Source organism: Platichthys flesus, chromosome 10 (genome assembly GCF_949316205.1).
Source record: "Platichthys flesus chromosome 10, fPlaFle2.1, whole genome shotgun sequence".
Classification (NCBI taxonomy): Eukaryota; Metazoa; Chordata; class Actinopteri; order Pleuronectiformes; family Pleuronectidae; genus Platichthys; species Platichthys flesus.
Window position 1 is genome coordinate 876,526 of NC_084954.1, and position 15,298 is coordinate 891,823.

A 15,298-nucleotide genomic window follows, 5' to 3' on the forward strand; every position below is an offset into this window, starting at 1 on the left:
GGGAGGGAGGAGGTTATTTAATGGAATGAAACGATGATGGAGAGAGAGAACGGGGGGGAGGTGGAGGCTGTAGTGAAGGGAAGCAGCAGTGCATGCTGGGAGGACCTGCTGCCCTCCATCATGGAGCAGCGCCGCCTCAGATATCAAGACGCATCGAGATGTGTTCGAGGCCCAAGTCTGAGTTTTCACAACCAGAAACTAATCAGATTCCTGTAAGCTGAGTGTGTGTCTGCGTGTGTGTGTGTGTGCGTCTGAGTTTGTGTTATTTAATGTCTATGTGCGCTGTTACAGTACAGACTGTGTCACAGAGGCTATTGAGAAACATGAGCTGTTTCCCTCGTCTCTGCCCATGTGTTCCATTAAAACACTATTGATTGATACAGACACACACACACACACACAAACACACACGCACACACACACACACACACACACACACACACACACAGCAAAGGCCATGATAATCAGTAACAGAGTTAATACTTCGCTCACTTTTCATTGACAAAGAAGAAAAGGTTGGAAACTGACATTTATTCTTTGGTTATCAAGCACTGCTACACCTATGTGTGTGTGTGTGTGTGTTCACCTGTCTGTGTGTGTGTGTGTGTGTGTGTGTGTTCACCTGTCCGTGTGTGAGTGTGTGTGTGAATGACGACACACCAGTTGAAATGACAGAAGCTAAAAACCGGACGAGCATCTTTCATTAAAGGTTTATCGTCTCTTTGTGATGTCATTAGAGCGGCAGCGGGGGTGCAGGAGGCGAAGCAGCTAAATACAGATTACAATTAAACATCGTTATCACGTCGCTCGTAACGAGTCTGAGAGAGAAAACCACCGACGACACATTCACCTAATCTCCCTGTGATTGTGGATCCATTATAGATAGAAGTGAACTGTAATGACATTTATGATTTAAATATGACCCGCCGCCTGGCGCTGAATAAAGATGAGCTGCTTGTTATCGAGTGTCAGCGTGGAGAGAACACACTGAAGTTTGGCTTGAATCAGAAACGTCTCATTCAGTAAATCATAAAAACTCTATTTACTTTAAACAAGTCTCTACAGGATATAAGTGACACATACGTGATATAACACTACGAACATTTGATCTATTAAAGAATAAAATATGAGATTTCAAGAGAGAGTAATATAATAGTACGATAATAAAAATCTATATTATGAAAAATAAGCATAATTCCATGAGAGTACAATTTTACTTATAGGAGAATTAAGTTGTAATATTATGAAAATGAAGTTGTGATATTACACACGAATAAAGACAGAATTTTATATATAAGCAGACTAATATTAAATATTATGAGAATGAGGAAGCTATATTACGCAATAATAAAATGAGTTTGATTTTAGAGGGAAATAGATTCCTATTTTTTCCAAAATATAATAAAAAAAATTCTGATTATTTAGACAATTTAACAATTAACGTTATTTTCTGATACTACATTGTAATTCTCTTTGGGATATTTGACTTTATTCAAGTATTTCATCAAGAACCCTTCTTTCTCACTTGTTTGTGAAACAACTCTTATATTTCTTATATATCAAATCAAACTCACACACTCACAAACACACACAGACACACACACATACAGGAAAGCTTTAAAACAGACCCATGTGCACAAATCCTTCACTATAATCGCCTATCAATTTATCTGTTTTCTGCATTTAAGAAGCAAAGGTACTTTCAACACAATCCATAGGGGTTACAGAACACACACACACAGACACACACACAGACACACACACTCTAAGCCAGCGGTGGTCACATCCAGTTATGCTGACATGGCCCAGCATCTGCTCGGCGGCTTCAGAATGACACCGATTTGCACTTAAATGAGTGGATTTAAGTGGCGCTCCGCCATTACCACTCGGCCATGTGTGATCCCAGTGTCTTTATCCTGCATTACACTGAGGAGGAGGAGAGGGAGATGAGAGGGGGGGGGGGGGGGGGGGGGGGAAAGGAGGAACGACAGGAGACGGGGTGGAAGGGGGGGCGAGGGAGATTAGGACAGACAGTGGCAGCATAGAAAGAGAGAGAGAGAGGGAGAGAGAGAGGGATAAAGAGAAAGTAATGGATCTGTAATGAGAGAGAGAGAGAGAGAGACGGTAAAAGAGAGGGAGGGAAAAGAGAGAGAGCGAAACATCAGAAACAGGAGGAAGAGGAGGATGAAGACGAGATGAGAGAAGAAGGAGAGAAGTGATGAAACATGAAAACACAGGTTCAATAGGCCTGAAAACAAACTGGTCCTGATCTGAGAACATACTGGTCCTGATCTAAGAACGTACTGGTCCTGATCTGAGAACGTACTGGTCCTGATCTGAGAGCGTACTGGTCCTGATCTAAGAGCGTACTGGTCCTGATCTTAGAACATACTGGTCCTGATCTTAGAACATACTGGTCCTGATCTGAGAACATACTGGTCCTGATCTTAGAACATACTGGTCCTGATCTGAGAACATACTGGTCCTGATCTGAGAACCAGTCCTGTAATGAGCAGGTCTTCAGACCCTGTGAGGAGAACCTGGCCCTTCTTCTCTTCTCTTTCCTTCTTCCATCCCATCCTCCTCTTCTCCCCTTTTCCTCATCTCCTCATCATCTTACCTTCCCTTTCCTCCATCCTTCCTTTGCCTCCTTCTCTCCTCGTCTTGTTCTCTCTTTCCTTCCCTTCTTCAATTCATCTCCTCTTTTTTTATCCTCCGCCTCCCATACCACCTTCATCACCTTGTCACTTTCCCTCCTCCTCATCCTTCCTCCTTCTGTCCATACATCTTTCTTTCCCTTTATCTCTTTGCCTCCTCCTTCCACCATACCTTTTATTCTTTTCCTCCCTGTTTCCTCCTCATCACTCATTCCTTCTCTCCTCTTCCTCTCATCCCTGCAGCTATTTTCCTCCCACCTACTTCCTCTCCTCCTTTCCTTTCCCACCTCCCTTTATCTTTCCTCCTTCCCAACTTTCTCCCTTTGGCTCATCTCTCCCTCCCTCCTCCCCCTCCTCTTTCTTCTCCCTCTAGCTACCCTCTCTCCCTCCATCCCTCTGTACCTCCTCTCCCTGACTTATCTCCCGCTCCCCTCCTCTCCTCCTCCAGGTGTTTTTCGGGGATAAAGGATTGATGAAGCCATCAACTCTCTGCTCTTGACATTTACAAAAAACCTCCAAGCAAACGCCTCCTTCCTTCTCCCCCCCCCAACACCGCCCCTCGTCTCTTTCCCTCCCTCGCTCTCTCCACCTCTCTCTCGTTATCTCTCCACAGAGCTACCTCGCTCGTCGTTCGCCCGACTTCATCATTAAGACCCAGTAATTAGGGCTCATTTGTAAAGCCAGTGTAAATAAAGGGCCTGTAATGGTCGGGGTATCACTCACACCGAGGCGTAAACTAGACACTTGTGTATGTGTGCGACCGCGTGTGTGTGTGCATGTGTGTGTTTGAGGCGACAGGGGACATTAGCAAATTAGCCCATGTGTCATTAGAGTGTAGGTGTGTGTGTGTGTGTGTGTGCGAGTTAGAAAAGTTGGTTGCAAAACAGAGAAAGAGTGTGTTTGTGATTTGTGAGGGAGAGATAGAAATGAAGAAGTGTATTTAGAAGACCTGAATTAATCATTGTTTGTGTATCGTGTGTGTGTGTGTGTGTGTGTGTGTGTGTGTGTGTGTGTGTGTGTGTGTGTGTGTGTGTCGGGGCTGACAGGAGGCATTAGGAAATTAGTGCCTGTGTCATTAGCGAGCAGGAGCACAGAGTGTGTGGAGAGTGCAGGTCTGAGATGAACGTTTGAAGGACGACTCACGTCAACACATTTAAACAGCTTCAGGTTTCTAAACAGATTTAAAGAGACGTCTTGTTCCCATCAGGCCTCATGTGCTGCTTCCTTTTATGAATCATTTAATTATTATGTATATGTAGTTTTTGTGGGTTTCATCTCAACAAGTTATCTTTAATGCACCTTCCAGAAATGCTGCTATCACACTGTTTGCCTTGGAACGTTTATGTTGTTACCTCACTGCTCACATTATTTTGTTGAAGCAGTTTTTGTGTTGTTTTCAGATAATTGTTGTCACATTTAGTCTTTGTCTAAGATTAAAATCTGATATTTCACATGTTCAGGGGCAGAAGATGATTGATTGTTTCTTCAGTGTGTGTCTAGTCTTCAGTTTATTTGTAATTAAAACAACAACATAAAGAGAATCATCATCTCTCCTTATTTTAACATAGTTTTGCTACTTGAACACAATAATTTCACACCTAGAGTTTGAAATGTTGTAATTTACTTATTTTTGCTTAAATTAATCTTAATTATATTGTTTGAAAATATTCTTTGTGATCGTGTTACAAGATTGTATTTTATAAAAAGACCTCATTATATTATAATATACTGCATTACATTGCATATTGCAATCTGACACTGTTCACTGTTTTGCATTTCACTTTTTACATCTTTTATCTATATTTTGTTTAGATATGTTTATGTCTAAATAAATGTTACTTTGTATAAGTATAAGAAAAAGGGGAGTAAATAAGAAGTAAATAGTGAGTACATATATATTGTTTATTTGTATTGCTTTTCTTATGTGTGTTGTATTTATTGTGTTTCTATGTTTTTATGTTTCTATGTTCATTGTATGCACCAATAACCAGAGCAAATTCCTTGTAGGTGTAAACCTACTTGGCAATAAATACTTTCTGATTCTGATTCTGATTCTGTGAGAATCCCTGTTTGGAATCTGTCTTGAGTTAAAGTGTGTTTATATCTCCATGTCCAGAGTTTCCCAGACGCTTGGAGCTGCTGTGGTTTTGGTTTGAAACCCTCGTTGTTGTGGGGACGCACACAAACACCTTCTCTTCCTGATTGGTTCTTATCAGACACGTGACTCGCCCGTCAGTTACAGTTCCACCTCGCTCTTCTCTTCGGAGCTCAGTTTCTGCTCAGGTCCATGAAACGTGGAACCTCCTGTAGAACCACTTGCTCCTGGTTCTCCTACAGACTGCAGGAGGTGAGAGGAGTGACGTGTGAGGGACGCGCTCTTTGCATTCCACGCGTTGCGGCTGCAGAAGGTCAGAACCACTCGGAGCTCCAGCTCTCACCTTCTGATCGATATGCTTCCTATCGACCGGCCGGGTGTCAATCAATCTGCTCCTGTCCATAAAGATGATCGTTCGTCGATGTGTTTATTTGCATTTAATGATCTTAATTACCATTCCCAGTTTACCTCTCCCCTTATTCACATGGAGGTCCCCCTGACTCACCTCCTGCACTCAGTCCCCCCCGTCCTCCCCCGTCCCCCCCGTCCCCCCGTCCCTATCTACTCAATAATCCAGGAGGTTCGGAAGAGGAGTCACCCTCCTCTTCCTCTCCTCTAGTGATTATCCTCCAACAAGGAGGTTATAGTTTGTCCCTTCAGATTGTTTCAGGTAGAGATATAAAAGGTTTGAACAGAGATCAGTCAGTGTGAGTCCTCACGAGTGTAGAAGAAACACACGTGTGTGTTACTGCTGTTGAACACACGTCACCTCTGATCCATGTTGATATAAAGTCACACCTCTCAACACACACACACACAAAGAGAGACACAAAAACACCATATATCAGACGTCCGCACATTTGTCATGCGTGCTGCACACACACAGTCTGAAGCACTCTACCATGCACTTATGTACACACCCAATTCTGCCCCCCCCCCACTTCAATAAAGCAAACATCAATTCAGGACTCGAACGGCGACGCTGATCTCTTTACAGCTTCCACCGCGCCAAAGAAATGACCGGCTGTAAATCTGAAACCGAGGAGGAGAGAGGAGGAGGAGTGAGGAGGAGAGAGGAGAGAGGAGGAGAGAGGAGAGAGGAGAGACGGAGGAGAGAGGAGGAGGGAGGAGAGAGGAGAGAGGAGAGAGGAGAGAGGAGGAGGGAGGAGAGACGGAGGAGAGAGGAGAGAGGAGAGAGGAGGAGGGAGGAGAGACGGAGGAGAGAGGAGAGAGGAGAGAGGAGAGAGGAGAGAGGAGAGAGGAGGAGAGAGGAGACATCTGACGACTTTCTATCAAAACTGAATCTGGAAACTATGAGAAACTAAATCTGGTCTCCTTCTTTCACTTCAATGTTTATTCTTTTCCTCGTCCTAAGAATCCCACGAGCAGTGTGTGCGTGTGTGTGTGTGTGTGTGTGTGTGTCCAGAGTCTGATTGCTCTGTGCGCACTGTTGCACAGGGTGACAAGTTCTTTCATCACCACAAACACACACACACACACACACATACACACACACACACACACACACATACACACACACACTGCTGCTGAGACTCCTCCACATGTGATGAGTGGGGATTCATATAAATATGTTTTCATGTCTTAATCTGAATTTAACCTTTGGTTTTACTGTTGTGTTTATATCGGTTGTGTTGTAATTAAAACTTACTTATCCCAATACTTGTACTATGATATTTAAAAAATCACGATATGCCATATCTATATATTTAGACAGTATAAAATATGAAAGTAAATATATCTTTTACTCACAAATAAAAAGAAAAATGTAAAACTCCAGCTCATGTCCATTGTACTGACTCCTCTATTCTCATCAACAGTCTTAACAAGATGCGTCTGTGTGTGTGTGTGTGTCTGTGTGTGTGTGTGTGTGTGTGTGTGTGTGTGTGTTGGAGTTAAAGTATTCTCTGACCCTTGACCTCTGAGTCAGGTGAGTGCAGCTGAAGCATGTTGTTTTAAATACAAATCACTGTTTTCATTTGTTCTTCAGAACATGTGAAACTTCAGACTGTGGATGTGGATCCTCTCGACCTTGTGGAGGTCAGCCCCCCCCCCCCCCCCCCGTCCCTCTGAAGTGCAGAAGACAACGTGAGGGGGGGGCCTGAATCCCAACGTGTCGGGGGGGTTTAAAGCTGCCAGGTCGAACAGAGTGAGGTCACAGCTCAGCTCACCTTCCTCCATCACTCACCTCTCTAATGCATGAAGAGGAGAATGAGCCGAGTGTGTATGGAGCTAAATAACCAGCTGAGAGAGAGTGTGTGTGTCTGTGTGTGTGTGTGTGTGTGACCTTTGACAGGTCCCTGCTTCACCCCCCGCTGTCTGTCTCTCTGTCTCTCTCTCTGTCTCTCTCTCTGTCTATAATGTATGAAAGCTTCTCCTCTGACTTTAAATCCTGGCCGTGCAGGTGGAGGTTGACCTCTGACCTCGAGCTGCAGCTTCATCCATTTCAATGGCAGCTGCACATAAAGCCTAGTGTCTAGACACCACGTGCACACAGACACACACACACACACACACACAAAGTTATACAGTCACACACTATACGTAAAGAGACAGGATCTGAGGGACAAGCAGTAAGAACAAGGATTCTCTGTTGTTTTAACCAAACTTAATTTTAGTGTATTTATGGAAACAGAACTCAGGCTTCATCTTTTCTGACTGAACGTCAGTAAAAATGATCTCTACATTTTTAACTAAAAAGTAAAATGAAAAAGTTAAATAAAAGCAAAATCACAATATCTTAAAATTGTGAAAATTGAAAAGTAATAATTGCTGTTTTTAAATTTGATTCTTCTATTCACAAAACTAAAAATAATCAAACACCAACTACAATTAATCACGATACTAAATACTATAACTAATACTTAACAATCTGTTTAGATAAACTGAATCATGTGTGTTAGTGTGTCTGTCTGCAGGTCTTCGTCTTCATTAGTGTCTATGTGTGCACATGTGTGTGTGTGTTTTTCTTCATTAGCGTCAGTTTGTGTTTATTTGTCTTCATCAGTGTCTGTGTGTGTATCCACGTTAGTGTGTTTGTACATGTGTGTGTCTTTTATCAATGTGAGTGTTTGTACATGTTTTAGTCCTTAAAGCTCCTCCCCTTCTCTCATCCATTCAATTAAATTAAACTTTAATTTGTTTCCTTTTCGTCTTCGTTCATCACTTTTCTTTCTTTCTTCTTTTCATTTTCTTTAAATGTTTTCCTCTAGCAACATCCCTCCATCTTTTATACACACACACACACACAGACACACACACACACACACTAACACACACACAGAGACGCACACACACCTCTATTATAATTATTGAAGATATCATATTATCAGAATAACATAGAAGCTCCGGAGTCGGAGCGATTAATTATGAATGATACTCTCTCTCTTTCACTGTGTGTGTGTGTGTGTGTGTGTGTGCGTGAACATGAGTTCACCAGAGTGGCTCAATTAACTGTGACCTCTCTTCCTGTCCGGCCTCCTTCTCATCATCATCCTCACCCCGTCTCCTCACTCCTCCATCTCCCAGAATGCCCCTCTTTGACCTCATGCAAATGGACGATCTCCTCGTCTCAATCACAGATGACAGGAGAGGGAGGGGGGGAGGGAGGGAGAGAGAGAGAGAGAGAGAGAGAGAGAAAGAGAGAGAGATAGAGAGAAAGAGAGAGAAAATCTAAATAATGGGAAAGAATGTTTAAAAGACTACTTTGATTTAAGTTTAGTATATTTTCTTAAGTCTTATTGAAATAAAATAATAAAGGACAATAAATAAGAAAAATATTGGATTTAAAAAGAAACTAAAATATAAGAATATCTGAAAAAGAATAAATTAAATTGAAATAGATTTAATGGAATGAAACAGATATTAAAGTTAATGAAATAAAAAATGAATTTTAATAAATCTATAATAAGCAATGAAGTATATACTTAATTGAATTATATTAACTATTACGTTGAAAATATAACAACATTAGAAACTTTAATCAATTAACAAATGAAACAAAAATGAGAAATATTAATAATTACAAATTGAATGGGTAAAATTATAATAAAAAATAAAAAGCGTGGAAATTAAAAGCAACATATAAATTAATCAAAACAGGCTTAATAGATAAAGAAACGGAATAAAAAGAAAGAAACTACTGTCCTGACAGAATGAGAGAATGGAGAGAACAGATAAATAAAGAGGAAAAGAAGAAAGAAATTCATTTGAAGATTCAATATTGATAAAGAAGAGAAAAGTGTTTTTATCTGTGTTCTGGATCCATGAAAAACAAAAGATGCACAAAGTATGAAACTGAGTTTATTCTAATTTAGTTATTGACGCTTCAGACTCGTTCTCCACGATGAAGAGACACAGGACGAAGGGACACTTATATTATATATTAATAATAACACTAGATATATGTTGGGACATCCCGCGCTATGTTTCCATATTTAATACTTTGACTGATGTTTCTTCTTTAACCATCATCATTGATCTCTGAAAGGGGGCGGAGCCGTGTTGTCATGTGAAGGACAGAGACGTCAGTGAGGACGTAATGAGACCAGAGGAGGAGGAGCCAGCCGTCCCACAGTCTGCTGGAGCTGCTTAATGCTAATTCATTCAATGCTCCCCTGCAGACCAGCAGCAGCCCACTGGGAATACTGGGAGTGTGTGTGTGTGTGTGTGTGTGTGTGTGTGTGTGTGTGTGTGTGTTATTGCCAGCCTGCCTCTCTGAGGGAATGTGGATTGGAGTGAAAGAGCAGAGATCAGGCTCTGCCTCGCTTTCCAATGACCCTGTATGTGTGTGTAAGTGTGTGTCTGTGTCTGTGTGTGTGTGTGCGTGTGTAGTGAGCACAATAACCCACGTGTGCACTGGTGTGTGCGAGCAAAAATGACCTTGTGTGTGTGTGTGTGGTAGCATATCTGAACACCAGAGAGGCTATTTAAATGACAAAGGCAGAAACAAATCGCTTGACACACCCCTGACACACACACACACGCACGGACACACACACACACACACACACAGAAATCCAGTGAACAATAGGATAAAGAGAGAGAGAGGCTCTCTCGATCGCCCTGCACATCCTCTGTAGCAGAGGATTTAAAGGCTCATTCCACCGTTTGTTTCCTTTGTCCTGATCAGACCTGATCCAGGTTCAGCTCTCAGTTCTCTGAACGTCTGATTTCAAGTAACTTTGATGAAAAACTTTAAGTTTGACGTTTTCTCTTGTTTTTATATTTGCTTGATGGATAATGTGTCAGCTTCCAGTCACAGACACAGATCTCTGTTCTTAAATACAAAGACGACTCGGAGGACAAGAGAGGAGACGCCTTTTTAAAACCAAATTCTGTATACCACCTGTGTGTCAGGCATGGATGTGTGTGTGTGTGTGTGTGTGTGTGTGTGTGTGTGTGTGTTCTTCCGTGCCGCTGCATATGCTGGCCTGGCATGAAGCAGAACTGGCTGCGACCATATTTGGGCGTAACGGGCGAGAGTCCAGCAGACTAATTTGGGTCTGGCTGCTACGATGCAGTTATTATTTTCCTTTGGACCATCAAGCAGAGGACACACTGCCATCTGCTGCACACACACACACACACACACACACACACAGACACACACACACACACACACACACATACACACACACACACACACACATGTCTCAATTAGATCACTAAGAGGGCAGCTGCAAGCATTGCCTGGTTTCATAAACAGAAACACACATGCAAACGTACAAAAACATTTATATGTACTTGTACATGAACACACACACACACACACACACACACACACACACAGTGCTGTGTTGTTGGATCAACAGGGTGTTAGAGACACAGCTCTTTGACCAGGACACAGATTTCGTGTGGATGTCGATGCTGTTGATGCTTGTTATTGATTTCTTTGCAATGTAAACAATAAATAAGAATATTAAATCTGAATTTAAACCTCTGCAGCCATTTCAAACTCCAGCTCCTCAACTTTATGAGAAGCAATGTTCAGGAAGAAGGTGAGGGGGGGGGGCGTGTTTAATTGAAGCCGAGCTCTTTGTTAATGACTCTATTAACGGGCTGTTTGATTGGCCGGCCACGTCCGCCGGCTCCGAACAAACGAGTTAAACTGACAAATCCTCTTCACACATAAATCTGCCTCGGCATCGGCTCGGCCACCGAGCGAGGGAAATTCATAACCTCGTCAATTTGTCAAAAGGCTTAAGAAAAAACTCTGCAAACCCCCCCCCCCCCCCCCACCACGACGATCTCATTAAAGATGAAAAATAATTAGCGATATATTTTCCTTCTTTAAAAAAAACGAAGAAGAGGGACTGGCAGTGATTAAAGAGGAAGAGGGGGAAGGAAGAGCAATTAAGAGGACAGAGGTTGATGAACTCTGTGTACACATGTAGGATTACAGGGTGAGACTCCAACAAGGCAAAGACAAGCTCTCTCTCTCTCTCTCTCTCTCGCTCTCTCTCTCTCTCTCTCTCTCTCTCTGTCTTTACTTTTAAAAGCGGAGTGCCACTTCTTCAGCAGCTGATAAAAGCCGAGAGAACAAGATAACCAGTTCGGAGGAGCTGGCGGAAAAGCTTAGGGGACACGATTTGACAATTAATCAATTATTTGATAGAAATCATCAATCAATCCTGGTGAGGGGAATTAATCCAAGAGAGGGGGGGGCAGCGAGAGATAGAGTGACAGAGGAAAGGGAGAGAGAGAGAGGGGAGAGAGGGGGAGAGAGGTGTGGGGGTGATGTGCCTTCCTCTTTAATTTGGTAAACTGATTGGCCTTTTTCTTTCCTCGATCACAGATCTGAGAGTTTCCACATCGGATCTACAGAACGATGGGTTCACGTTAAACTAATGGAGAGAGAGAGAGAGAGAGAGAGAGAGAGAGAGAGAGAGAGAGAGAGAGAGAGAGAGAGAGAGAGAGAGAGAGAGAGAGAGAGAGAGAGAGAGAGACCTTGTGTAGAGCTGATTTCAGACATGAACTCTGGAGAACTTCCACTCAACTGGGTCCAGACCTTCTCTGTCACACAAGGACAGCGCAGCAGGAGATCCTCTGCTCCTCACAGCTTTCTGTTCACAGCACATCAGCTCTTATCACCAAAGATCTAGAGTCTCCATGTTTTTCATCCTTTTCTTTGTGTTTTCTTAATTTTTGCGTCTGTTGTGTCATCAACTCACCCGCTCACTTGCTCGGAGTGAATCTTCTCACATGAGCTCACTTGGGAATCAGAGTTTTCAACAGGAGAAAGTCTGCAGGCTCCACAAACAACCCCTCTGGAGAACAACCTCTGGAGAACATCCTCTGGATAAAACATTCTCTGGAGAACACCCTCTGGAGAACACCCTCTGGAGAACATCCTCTGGAGAACATCCTCCAGAGAACATCCTCTGGAGAACATCCTCTGGAGAACACCCTCTGTAGAACATCCCCTGGAGAGCATCCTCTACAGAACATCCTCTGGAGAACATCCTCTGGAGAACATCCTCTGGAGAGCATCCTCTACAGAGCATCCTCTGGAGAACATCCTCTGGAGAACATCCTCTGGAGCACATCCTCTGGAGAGCATCCTCTAGATAAAACATTCTCTGGAGAACATCCTCTGGAAAACATCCTCTGGATAAAACATCCTCTGGAGAACATCCTCTAGAGAACATCCTCTGGAGAAAATCCTCTAGATAAAACATTCTTTGGAGAACATCCTCTGGAGAACATTCTCTGGAGAACATTCTCTGGAGACCATCCTCTGGATAAAACATTCTCTGGAGAACATCCTCTGGATAAAACATTCTCTGGAGAACATCCCCTGGAGAACATCCTCTAGAGAACATCCTCTGGAGAAAATCCTTTAGATAAAACATTCTCTGGAGAACATCCTCTGGAGAAAATCCTCTAGATAAAACATTCTCTGGAGAACATCCTCTGGAGAAAATCCTTTAGATAAAACATCCTCTGGAGAAAATCCTTTAGATAAAACATTCTCTGGAGAACATCCTCTAGATAAAACATTCTCTGGAGAATATCCTCTGGAGAAAATCCTCTAGATAAAACATTCTCTGGAGAACATCCTCTGGAGAAAATCCTCTAGATAAAAACATCCTCTGGAGAACATCCTCTGGAGAAAATCCTCTAGATAAAACATTCTTTGGAGAACATCCTCTGGAGAACATTCTCTGGAGACCATCCTCTGGAGAACATCCTCCCGAGCTCATGTATGAGAGCAAGGTTTGAGTCCCTTTCAATCAGCACCCCCCCCCCCCCACACACACACACAGCTTGTCAATACCGTCTTATTAGCGTCTCCAAGGTCGTTCGGGCGACCTTCAGGATGGACGCCTGTCTCTATTAACAGGAACTGGTGGAGAGTGAACCAATTGAGACACAGAACTCGTTACCAAGCTGACAAAGTACAATGAAGTGTCCCGCCACACACACACACACACACACAGACACACACAAACACACACACACAGCTATAAAATATGCGTTGTCGCTCGCTGCACAAATCAACAACCGTCCGACGAGCTGATGAGATTTTAAATGAGCCTTAATTTGTTGGGAATTGTCTTTGGTAATGATAGAAGAGAGGGATAGAGAGAGAGAGGGATAGAGAGAGAGAGAGAGAGAGAGAGAGAGAGAGAGAGAGAGAGAGAGAGAGAGAGAGAGAGAGAGGAGAGAGAGGAAGAGAGGAAGAGAGAGAGAGAGAGAAGAGAGAGAGAGAGAGAGAGGACAGAGGGAGAGAGAGAGGAAGACTGGAAGATTTGTAAGAGACAAAAATACTGTGACCGTCGTGTGAAAAGCCATGTTTCAGATTGATCTTTTTAAGAATGATACAGAGATAGGACAGACAGACAGAGGGACAGACAGACAGAGGGACAGACAGAGGGACAGACAGAGGACAGACAGAGGGACAGACAGACAGAGGGACAGACAGACACAGGACAGACAGACAGGGGGACAGCTGTTTGACTTACCTGTGACAGGCCCAGGTAGATGGAGACGGTCTCAGAGATGTAGAGGAAGCGTCCCTCTTTGTTCACTGCGAACACGAAGCCGTCCAGAGACTGAGAACACAGAGACACACCCGGAGGATGAATTCACTTCAGAGACACTTAGAAAACAGCTGATGAACACACGTGACCCTGCTCATGTGTGTCATCTGAACACGCTATGCATGTTCAGTCGAGTTGTGTTAAACACTGAGACATCAACTCCGTCCGGTTTGTGAACTGGGAACTTGTTTTGTTATTTTGAAAGTTTAAGGTTTGCAGGTTTTTGTGTTGGTACAGTTTTGAGTGATTGAGAATCAAAGTGGTAATGTTGCTTTGTCCAGTAATATATTTATATATTTTAAAGTTGTATGACCAATGTTGTTAAGACGCTCCTCCTTTGTGTTATTCTGTTCAATAACTTTGTAAGGTAAGGAGTCCCCATTACAAAATAAATACATATAAAATAGTTGCATATTAAAGCCGTCACAACATGTGATGATGCATGCACACACATGTCCCATCTGCTAACATGGAGGAGGTGGGGTTTATGACCTGTACTTTCACCAGCCACCAGGGGGAGATCAAGACAATTTGGCAACAACTTTAAGAGCTGTGATGTCGCTGCATCTTTATTTACAGTCTCTGCCTCATATTCCCCTGTGAGTGTGTGTAGTTGTGTGTTAACGAGAGCATCATGTTTGAACACACAACATCGGGAGAGTATCACAACCATATGCACAAAAAACTACACAAACACACACAGGCAGGTCTGGGTGTGTCTAATGTCGTCGTTACACAATGATCATGGCAGAACACTCAACTCCTCGAGCACAATACGATGATTCAGAAAACACACACACACACACACACACACACACCGACAGATGCAGTAATACTCTGGAGGTCAGTCAGGTTAATTACATGTGGTTCACTACTGTTGCTGATACACCAGGTCTGTGTGTTTCTGTGTGCGTCTGAGTGTGTGTATGAGTGTGTCTGAGGTACTGTGTGTGTGTATGTGTGTGTGTGTGTCGGTGGATACACTGTAGATGAATGACTGTTATTAGTACGAACAGTCTACGTAGAGAGAGGAGGACACACAACAGCAGAAGACAAGACACAAGCTCAGTGTTTGGATGGGACGGAACTTTAGACTTTCACAGGAAGTGATGTTTGGCCCTTAACCTTTACCCTTTAACCTCACCTTTCAGTGTGTGTGTGTGTGTGTGTGTGTGTGTGTGTGTGTGTGTGTGTGATGGCTGCTCCCTGCCTGTGTCTGCTCAGTCTGACCCTCTCAGCTGATGAGATGCTAATGAGATGCTAATCGTCATTGAGCCTCATCAATGTCCGTCCACGCTGGGTTCCTCATTAACACAGACCCTGACTCATTCTGTGTGTGTCTGTGTGTCTGTGTGTGTCTGTGTGTGTGTGTTGTGGTAGATCAGCGTTTGTAGACATGATATAAATTTGTCGCCCTTCACACGACAAAGTGTCTTTGTCCTTTAACAAGTCAATGATCCTGTAGTGACATTTAAAACATCATT

At 43.1% G+C, this 15,298-nt stretch overlaps 1 protein-coding gene across 1 annotated transcript in view; it reads right to left on the reverse strand.

Moving 5' to 3' along the window:
- LOC133961685 (neuronal PAS domain-containing protein 3) overlaps window positions 1–15,298 on the reverse strand; it is a 175,881-nt gene that overhangs the window by 39,903 nt on the left and 120,680 nt on the right. The window contains exon 5 of the mRNA XM_062396958.1: window positions 13,737–13,826. Within this exon, the coding sequence (XP_062252942.1) occupies window positions 13,737–13,826 (90 nt within the window). The remainder of the gene's footprint in view (window positions 1–13,736; window positions 13,827–15,298) is intronic.